The sequence below is a fragment of the Panulirus ornatus genome, chromosome 7, assembly GCF_036320965.1.
Source record: "Panulirus ornatus isolate Po-2019 chromosome 7, ASM3632096v1, whole genome shotgun sequence".
Taxonomy (NCBI): domain Eukaryota; kingdom Metazoa; phylum Arthropoda; class Malacostraca; order Decapoda; family Palinuridae; genus Panulirus; species Panulirus ornatus.
Window position 1 is genome coordinate 13,621,341 of NC_092230.1, and position 10,877 is coordinate 13,632,217.

The following is a 10,877-nucleotide window of genomic DNA, read 5'->3' on the forward strand; positions in this document are numbered from 1 at the left end:
TGAAATACATCCGATGCTTTCCCCGACAGAAGGATCGCTAAAACCCATCTGGATCTTTTCATATACTGATTTCATTAATCTTTCATTACGTCTTTACAGAATGTGGGATAATCACGAATTTGCCATCAAAATGTGTTGGAGTTAATCGCTGCCTTCTCGCTTTGTGCATTTGTTAATACTGGCTTTGTCTTTCTTTGTTACTTTAAGTATTTATTGCATGAGCATGATTTTTTTTGTCTTTCAATATCCAGTGATTAAGTATCAAGTTCATTATAAGCATATTCATAATTTGATTTCTTTGTATCAATGAGATCAGCTATGCTCATTAATTTTTTCATTTTCAAGGATCTGTTTGCACAGTCATCATAAATACCTCGTAACACTTCCAAGCGGTCATCCCGGCCTTGCGCCTCCTTTAACAAGTTGACCTTCCTAGTAAACTTGCGTTTGGCAATGGTCCGCTTCTTCATCAGCTGTTCATCCATCTTGGCAGGGGATGTGTTGGACTGTTTCATTAAGGTGTGAGTGAGACAGCAGTGGTCGTTAATCTATTTAATCTAAGTACAACCTGTAATAAGTGTACATGTCACAGTACCAATTACGAAATATAACACCCACACATATACATTATTATCACAATGTCTTATTTACCATATCCACCTACTCACACAGTGCCTCCCCTATCAGCATAGAGGTGAAACTGGAGTTGAGATCACTTTTCACACCTTCAGGGTCACAATTACTAGCACAATGGTGTACTCCCTCATAACATTCTTGAGACTGGACAATGTGCCACACAGCTCCAGAATCACCAACATTAAATCCCTGTCTCACACCGGGGAACTGCAACCCTCCACCAGTCGTCACCACCCAACATACAGGCCTTATCGAGAAACAATGAAGGGCCGCTAGCTGACGGCCTGGACAACACTTCCATCCTGTCCACGTCACTCAACTCCTACGTCACAACATTACACGCAAGAACAGCGACAAGCTCATGCCAATGCGGGAGAGAGAAATACAATATTTCATTAGCAAAATAATAGCACAGATTGTATGCAAAATATAAGAAAATTACAAATTTAGTTAATACAATAACAGTAAAATTGTTATGATAATGCAATTTATCTATTGAATTCAAAGAAAACTTGACCTATAGTACATACTGAGATATTCTCAGTACGGTAGTTTTGATGCACGAGCCCGGGTTACAGTGATGGGTGATTTGAATGCAAGGGTGAGTTTAAAAAGGGAGATATACATAAGTATACGTATGTAAGTAGGACAGATGGCCAGAGAGCGTTATCGGATTACGTATTAATTGATAGGCGCGCGAAAGAGAAACTTTTGAATGTTAATGTGCTGAGAGGTGCAACTTGAGGGATATCTGATCATTATCTTGTGGAGGCGAAGGTGAAGATTTGTAGACGTTTTCAGAAAAGAAGAGAGAATGTTGGGGTGAAGAGGGTGGTGAGAGTAAGAGAGCTTGGGAAGGAGATTTGTGTGAGGAAGTATCAGGAGAGACTGAGTACAGAATGGAAAAAGGTGAGAACAAAGGAGATAAGGGGAGTGGGGGAGGAATGGGATGTATTTAGGGAAACAGTGATGGCTTACGTAAAAGATGCTTGTGGCATGAGAAGAGTGGGAGGTGGGTTGATTAGAAAGGGTAGTGAGTGGTGGGATGAAGAATTAAGATTATTAGTGAAAGAGAAGAGAGAGGCATTTAGACGATTTTTGCAGGGAAAAAATGCAAATGAGTGGGAGATGTATTAAAGAAAGAGACAGGAGGTCAAGAGAAAGGTGCAAGAGGTGAAAAAGAGGGCAAATGAGAATTTGGGTGAGAGAGTATCATTAAATTTTAGGGAGAATAAAAAGATGTTCTGGAAGGAGGTAAATAAAGTGCGTAAGACAAGGGAGCAAATGGGAACTTCAGTGAAGGGGGCTAATGGGGAAGTGATAACAAGTAGTGGTGATGTGAGAAGGAGATGGAGTGAGTATTTTGAAGGTTTGTTGAATGTGTTTGATGATAGAGTGGCAGATATAGGGTGTTTTGGTCGAGGTGGTGTGCAAAGTGAGAGGTTTAGGGAAAATGATTTGGTAAACAGAGAAGAGGTAGTAAAAGCTTTGCGGAAGATGAAAGCCGGCGAGGCAGCAGGTTTGGATGGTATTGCAGTGGAATTTATTAAAAAAAGAGGGTGACTGTATTGTTGACTGGTTGGTAAGGTTATTTAATGTATGTATGATTCATGGTGAGGTGCCTGAGGATTGGCGGAATGCGTGCATAGTGCCATTGTACAAACGCAAAGGGGATAAGAGTGAGTGCTCAAATTACAGAGGTATAAGTTTGTTGAGTATTCCTGGTAAATTATATGGGAGGGTATTAATTGAGAGGGTGAAGGCATGTACAGAGCATCAGATTGGGGAAGAGCAGTGTGGTTTCAGAAGTGGTAGAGGATGTGTGGATCAGGTGTTTGCTTTGAAGAATGTATGTGAGAAATACTTAGAAAAGCGAATGGATTTGTATGTAGCATTTATGGATCTGGAGAAGTCATATGATAGAGTTGATAGAGATACTCTGTGGAAGGTACTAAGAATATATGGTGTGGGAGGCAAGTTGTTAGAAGCAGTGAAAAGTTTTTATCACGGATGTAAGGCATGTGTACGTGTAGGAAGAGAGGAAAGTGATTGGTTCTCAGTGAATGTAGGTTTGCGGCAGGGGTGTGTGATGTCTCCATGGTTGTTTAATTTGTTTATGGATGGGGTTCTTTGGGAGGTGAATGCAAGTGTTTTGGAAAGAGGGGCAAGTATGAAGTCTGTTGTGGATGAGAGAGCTTGGTAATTGAGTCAGTTGTTGTTCGCTGATGATACAGCGCTGGTGGCTGATTCATGTGAGAAACTGCAGAAGCTGGTGACTGAGTTTGGTAAAGTGTGGTAAAGAAGAAAGTGAAGAGTAAATGTGAATAAGAGCAAGGTTATTAGGTACAGTAGGGTTGAGGGTCAAGTCAATTGGGAGGTAAGTTTGAATGGAGAAAGACTGGAGGAAGTAAAGTGTTTTAGATATCTGGGAGTGGATCTGGCAGCGGATGGAACCATGGAAGCGGAAGTAAATCATAGGGCGGGGGAGGGGGCGAAGATCCTTGGAGCCTTGAAGAATGTGTGGAAGTCGAGAACATTATCTCGGAAAGGAAAAATGGGTATGTTTGAAGGAATAGTGGTTCCAAAAATGTTGTATGGTTGCGAGGCGTGGCCAAAACGGGAGAGAGAAATACAATATTTCATTAGCAAAATAATAGTACAAATTGTATGCAAAACATAAGAAAATTACAAATTTAGTTAATACAATAACAATAATATAGTTATGATAATACAATTTATCTATTTAATTCAAAGAAAACTTGACCAATAGGACATACTGAGATATCCTCAGTACACTCCCGGCACAACTACAAGCAAAAACAATTATTGCTCCTCAATGGGGAGCAGCACCACAAGTCTGTGAACCGATCTGTTGATCAATCTGTCCTTCCCATCACACATAGGGTCAGACTTCGAGATTTTGTATCTTGATACTACATCTCGTACTTTTCCGTCCCTGCTTGGTTTACCTCTTTCAGCCTGTTCTAACTTCCAATTTCCTCTAATCAAATCACTGTCTTGCACTAAAACAACATCTTCTTCCCGCAAATTTCTACGTTCTGTATGCCATTTTTGCCTGATAGTTAAGGTTGGGAAGTAGTCTCTCATCCATTTCCTCCAAAACGAGGTTACAATACTTTGTACAAGACTGAAACGCTTCCTTGTATCAGTCGTTTCCAGCATGGGCCCACTTGGTACCTTGTTGCTTGCACGACCAAGCAGGAGGTCGTTAGGGCACAAGTAAGCACCCAAAGATATATCGTATCCAGGTTTCAGTCCGATTGGGCGTTCATTCAATATATTTGCTACCTCATATAAACACACTTTGTAGTTCGCCGAAGCTTAGTACATTTTCGCCCACTACTATAACAAGCAGCCGTTTCACCGTCTCAATCTGAGATTTGCATGCACCATTTTGCCAGGGTGCATTCGCCGATTTGTTGAATGACCATGTCTTACCTTTATGAAGCCCGATTTGAGATATTTGGTTAGTTTGTTTGATTTCCTTATTGGCAGCCATTAACTGTGTTCCCATGTCTGAATGCATGATGTGAAGATAACCCCGCATGGAAACAAACCGACGAAATGTATTCAAGAAACTCTGTGTGTCATATCCTTCCATCAGATCAACATGGACTGCACGACTCGCTAGGCATGTAAATATCACTCCATAAGCCTTGGCCCTAGTTCTCCGTTTTACAGTGTCTCTTATCATTAATGGTCCAAACAAGTCCAAGGAGGTATTGAAGAATGCAGGTGATGGTTTGAGTCTTCTCAGGGGGAGCTGCCCCATTTGCTGTCCTATCACAACTTTGTTTAACCTTCTGCATATTACACACTTCTCCTTTACCGATTTGATCACCTTTCGTGCTCTAGGTACCCAAAACCTACTTTGAAGTTTAGCTAAGGTGAGGTCCATACCCCCGTGATCAGTGTTGTGTAAGTAAGTGATGTATAGTCGGGTAAACTGATGGTTTTGCGAGAGTAACATAAACTGGTTTTGATTCCAATTGTCCTTCAACCAGCTGCTGATTCTCTCCCCTACTACAATGATCCCATCTTCATCTTTACAGGGTCCTAGCCTTTTGAATCTTTCCTTCCAATTTTCTACGAATTCCCTTTGGACCATCTTAACGCAGTACCTTTCTGCCTTTCTCACATCATCGGCAGTGAATGTATGCAATATTCCTCTGAATGTTTTCTTTCTAATAATGCAAAGGATTATAGCAGTGGTCTTTATCATTCTTTTGTAACAGGTAAACCTTTCAATATTCATCATGGGTGTTACCTCCTGTTTGATGTTACATTGTAGTGATACCCTATTGTTATCTGGTAACTCCTTTATACAAGGTTTGTCTATTGGCCACTGATCAATAGGTAAAGTTAAATAGTGTGGGCCCCTTTGCCATTCTGAATCGGATCTTAGGTTTCTACGATTCTGCGGCCGTGTGGCGTAGTCCGCAGCATTGCCGTCAGTGGCCACCCACCACCAATCATTAGTATTAGTTTTTTTTTGTCGCTGTCTCCCGCGTTTGCGAGGTAGCGCAAGGAAACAGACGAAAGAAATGGCCCAACCCAACCCCATACACATGTATATACATACGTCCACACACGCAAATATACATACCTACACAGCTTTCCATGGTTTAACCCAGACGCTTCACATGCCTTGATTCAATCCACTAACAGCACGTCAATCCCGGTATACCACATCGCTCCAATTCACTCTATTCCTTGCCCTCCTTTCACCCTCCTGCATGTTCAGGCCCCGATCACAGAAAATGTTTTTCACTCCATCTTTCCACCTCCAATTTGGTCTCCCTCTTCTCCTCGTTCCCTCCACCTCCGACACATATATCCTCTTGGTCAATCTTTCCTCACTCATTCTCTCCATGTGCCCAAACCTTTTCAAAACACCCTCCTCTGCTCTCTCAACCACGCTCTTTTTATTTCCACACATCTCTCTTACCCTTACGTTACTTACTCGATCAAACCACCTCACACCACACATTGTCCTCAAACATCTCATTTCCAGCACATCCATCCTCCTGCGCACAACTCTATCCATAGCCCACGCCTCGCAACCATACAAAATTGTTGGAACCACTATTCCTTCAAACATACCCATTTTTGCTTTCCGAGATAATGTTCTCGACTTCCACACATTCTTCAAGGCTCCCAGAATTTTCGCCCCCTCCCCCACCCTATGATCCACTTCCGCTTCCATGGTTCCATCCGCTGCCAGATCCACTTCCAGATATCTAAAATACTTCACTTCCTCCAGTCTTTCTCCATTCAAACTCACCTCCCAAATGACTTGACCCTCAACCCTACTGTACCTAATAACCTTGCTCTTATTCACATTTACTCTTAACTTTCTTCTTTCACACACTTTACCAAACTCATTCACCAGCTTCTGCAGTTTCTCACATGAATCAGCCACCAGCGCTGTATCATCAGCAAACAACAACTGACTCACTTCCCAAGGTCTCTCATCCCCAACAGACTTCATACTTGCCCCTCTTTCCAAAACTCTTGCATTCACCTCCCTAACAACCCCATCCATAAAGAAATTAAACAACCATGGACACATCACACACCCCTGCCGCAAACCTACATTCACTGAGAACCAATCACTTTCCTCTCTTCTTACACGTACACATGCCTTACATCCTCGATAAAAACTTTTCACTGCTTCTAACAAGTTGCCTTCCACACCATATATTCTTAATACCTTCCACAGAGCATCTCTATCAACTCTATCATATTAGTATTAGTATGTGTCTGAATCTCCGCAATCCTTGTTCCAACAAAAGCTCCAAATCCATGTGATTCATTTTGTATCTGTGACCTTACAATCATTGAGTCAGTTAGATGTAGTACCCTATCGAACACAAAACTTGTTTCTTTTTCTACTACCTTCCGTAACCTAGCAGACAATACTGCTGCACAAAGCTCCAGTCTCGGAGTAGTTATTTGCCGAATGGGAGCAATTCGACTCTTGGCTACGAGTAATTGAGCAGAAAATGTGCCATCTTTCAGTTCAAAGCGAATGTATGCACATGTAGAGTATGCAATATTGCTGGCATCGGCATAAATGACAAGTGTGGGGTTACCAAGCGTATTATCAGGCTTTATACATCGCCTAAATTTTAGATCCTCCAAGGCATACATATCTTGGAACAAATTAACCCAGTGCACATGCATTGCATCAGGGATTGGTTCATCCCAACCCAGTTGCTCATCAGCTTTGCATTCTTGTTTCCGTGTTATGAGATGTCTCATTAATAGCTTACATCGTATCGTGAAAGGTGTAGGAAGGCCTAGAGGGTGGTATAGTGACACCACTTGACTTAGGATCATCATTTTTGTCAGTAGTTTGGGTATCTTTTGCACTATTTCCTCTACTGTTAGATCAGGAGCAGTGCGGATCTTCTTGCGTTTTGTAGAAAAGTTACTCCTTACTTTGTAAGAGAATTGATCTTTCTTTGGTTCCCAAATCATCCCTAGTACCTTTTCAACCTCAGTAGCAATTATCTTAGAATCTTCTGTCATATCATGGCTTCCAGACATTACCCATTGTTTCATCTGGAATCCTCCTCCTTTAAGGATCTCTTCGGTCGTTTTCATTCTTTCAAGACCTTCCTCTGCAATTTCACATGAATGAAGAATGTCATCCACATATGAGTTATTAATGATCATGGCAACTGTTTCCGGGTACTCGTCTTTGAACATTTCGGCAGTTTTATGGAGGGCTGTCATGGCAATCACTCCACTGGGTCTGTCACCGAAAGTTACCGTCTGTAAACAATAATGGTCAGGCTCCCTGGTAGTGTTCATATCTCGCCACAAGAACCGGTGGGTCATTTTATCCGGTTCAGAGAGGAGTACAGAATTATACATTTTACTGATATCTCCCACAATTGCTACCGGACTCTGACGAAACCCAAGCAATATGCCAAAAAGATCACACAGCATATCATGCCCCTTGGCATAATAGTCATTCAAGACGTGTCCCATGTAGAAGGCAGAAGAATTAAACACTATTGTGATAGGAGTGGATTTATAGTCTGGTCTTAATATTTCATGATGAGGGATGTAGTGTGCTGGGCCCTGATAGTCCTTGATTTCATCTGTAGTCAATTTTCGAGCTACACCTCGCTCCACCATGGCACTGATCTGATCACTATATTCCTTTGCATATGCAACTCCTCTTTTTGCTGATCTCTTTTCTGTAGCTTTAAGTCTGCCCATGCAGGCTGTGAAGTTATTTGGCAAGGTCTTTGGCGATTTTATCCATGGATAGGACGCTGTCCATTGACTTGTTTTTGAGTCATGTATTAAACCTTGTGTTATTAGAGACAATTCCCTTTCTTCTTTAAGACAATATTTGTTACTTCCAAGGGGACACTTTCCACATTTGCAGTTGCCACATTTTGGAATACAACTTGACCCCAGATTTTCTACAGAGAAGAAGTCTTCAAGCCTTCTCGTAACACTGGCTTTTGATTCAACAACTAAATCATTTACCGTACATGCAGCAATGTGATTAATCGTAACAAGAACATGAGCAGAGTCGACACCTTTCACCTTTAATCTAGGGTGCGAACCTCTAATACAGTATCCAAATGGTCCCCACAATAGTTGGAGGTTACCTACAGTTTTGACCACAGATGGGAACAATTTGCAGTAATCAGCGGCGATCAATAGATCAATATTGCCATATGGACGTTCAATGTTCTTAGCTTGTACTCCTAGTAAATCTGCCACCCTACCCATATCCACATGTCCTGTTTCTGAGGTAATTTCTGAGATTCCACAAGCTTTGATTACATGAGTTTGGCCTTGAAAATCATTAAGAGGAACATCATATTCCAATGTTTCCAATTTGTGATAGTCATTTCCTACTTTAGTAACAGCCAAATTTATTCTTCTCCCTTTTAAGGCCATAAATTTTCTCATACGAGCTGTTATGAGTGACGTATTGCTACCAGAGTCCCAGAGGGTAGTTATGGGTCGTGTGTTACCATAAACTGAACTTATTATTAACAAAATGCCCCTTTTTGGTGACAAACTGCTGTTTATGTATCCCTGCTCTTTACCAAAACATTTATGGAGAATCTGATGGTGGCCTCTCCCACATTCAACACATAAAGATTTCTGTGAACATTGACGGCCCCTGTGACCTAACTGTAAACAAAGGAAGCAGGCACCCATCCTATATACGGCATCAATCTTCTCCTTGCTGTTAAGTTTTTGAAACACCGTACATTGAGTAATATCATGTGTATATGTGCCATGGTACCAACATTCAACTGGTCTTTGAGACTCTACTCCAAACATATTTCCAGTTAACATAGAGATTTGCTTAGATAAATGAACTAAACACTCCTCCATCTTGCTTTGTTTTCCATGAAGCTGGGTTATGGCTGTAGTGAATACGTCAGTTTCACTGTCTAGGTTCACTGAGTGTACATGCACTTTACTATTAGGGTTAGTTGCCCTAATGTCATCATTCATGTATTCTAGTGCTTGTTTCTCTTTCAACAAATATTTCAGTAACTCCTCAAACATTTTACTTTTATCCTTTAGAGTTAGCAAAATTTTAGTCCACTCTGTTTTCTGCATTGGTGGGAGAAGCTTTTCTATATGACTGACCATAGTAACAGTATTCATCTCTTCAGACAAATTAACTTTCTCTAAATCTAAAGAGGCTCTCTCAACTATGCTCACCATATCCATGAATTTCCGTGGATTGTCCTTGGGTATTGGTTTTAATGTCTTTATGTCATTTAAGACTGACTGCACTAGTCTTGCTGGATTGCCATACCTGGCATCCAACCTTTTCATCATGGAATCAAAAGAGTTATCCACCCCGTGAACTACCTCCAATGCCTTCCCCGACAGACAGGATCGCAACACATATGGATCATCTTCATATACTGATTTCATTAATCTTTCATTGTCTTTACAGAATGTGGGATAATCACGAATCTTGCCATCAAAATGTGGTAGAGTTAATAGCTGCATTCTCACTTTGTGGATTTCGTTAACAGTGGCTTTGTCTTTCTTTGTGACTTTAGCTATTATTGCATGAGCCTGAATTTTTGTCCTTTCAATATCAATGATATAAGTATCAAGTTCATTAATGAGCACATCATAATTTGATTTCTTTGTATCAAGAGACTCAGCTAACTGCTCATTAATTTTTTCAATTTCAAGGAACTTTTTGCACACGTCATCATAATTACCTCGTAACACTTCCAAGCGGTCATCCCGGCCTTGCGCATTCTTTAACAAGTTGACCTTCCTAATAAACTTGCGTTTGGCGATGGTCCGCTCCTTCATCACCTGTTCATCCATCTTGGCAGGGGATGTGTTGGACTGTTTTACCAAGGTGTGAGTGAGACAGCACTGGTCGTTACTGTATTTAATCTAGGTCCAACCTGTAATAAGAGTACATGTCACGGTACCAATTACAAAATATAACACCCACACATATACATTATTATCACAATGTCTTATTTACTACATCCAATTACTCACACAGTGCCTCCCCTATCAGCACACAGGTGAAACTGGAGTTGAGATCACTTTTCACAGCTTCAGGGTCACAATTACTAGCACAATGGTGTACTCCGGCATAACATTCTTGAGACTGGACCATGTGCCACACAGCTCCAGGATCACCAACATTAAATCCCTGCCTCACACCGGGGCACTGCAACTCTCCACCAGTCGTCCCCACCCAACATACAGGCCTTCCCGAGAAACAATGAAGGGCCGCTAGCTGACGGCGTGGACAACACTTCCATCCTGTCCACGTCACTCAACTCCTACGTCACAACTTTACACACAAGAACAGCGAGGGGCGCATGCCAAAACGGGAGAGCGAAATACAATATTTCATTAGCAAAATAATAGTACAAATTGTATGCAAAACATAAGAATATTACAAATTTAGTTAATACAATAACAATAATATAGTTATAATAATACAATTTATCTATTCAATTCAAAGAAAACTTGATCAATAGGACATACTGAGATATTCTCAGTACACTCCCGCACAACTACAAGCAAAAATAATTATTGCACCTCAATGGGGAGCAGCTACACAAGTCTGTGAATCGGTCTGTTGATCAATCTGTCCTTCCCATCACACATAGAGTCAGACTTCGAGATTTTGTATCTTAATACTACATCTCGTACTTTTCCGTCCCTGCCGGGTTTAGCTCTTT

At 41.2% G+C, this 10,877-nt stretch overlaps 1 protein-coding gene across 1 annotated transcript; it reads right to left on the bottom strand.

The window, feature by feature from the left end:
- Positions 1–514: 514 nt before the first annotated feature.
- LOC139749281 (uncharacterized) lies at positions 515–9,999 on the bottom strand. Its single transcript, XM_071663005.1, has 2 exons — positions 6,520–9,999; positions 515–568 (listed from the first exon to the last, which is right to left on the bottom strand). The coding sequence occupies exons 1-2, from the start codon at positions 9,997–9,999 to the stop codon at positions 515–517; spliced, it is 3,534 nt and encodes a 1,177-aa protein (XP_071519106.1).
- Positions 10,000–10,877: the final 878 nt, after the last annotated feature.

Bases quoted from the DNA above. Each gene is read 5' to 3' on its own strand.
- LOC139749281 (XM_071663005.1), bottom strand. From the start codon at position 9,999: ATGGATGAACAGGTGATGAAGGAGCGGACCATCGCCAAACGCAAGTTT. The intron at 569-6,519 runs GTACTACATCTA...CACTTATTACAG, and splicing joins CAAGTTTTGTGTTCGATAGG to GTTGTACTTAGATTAAATAG.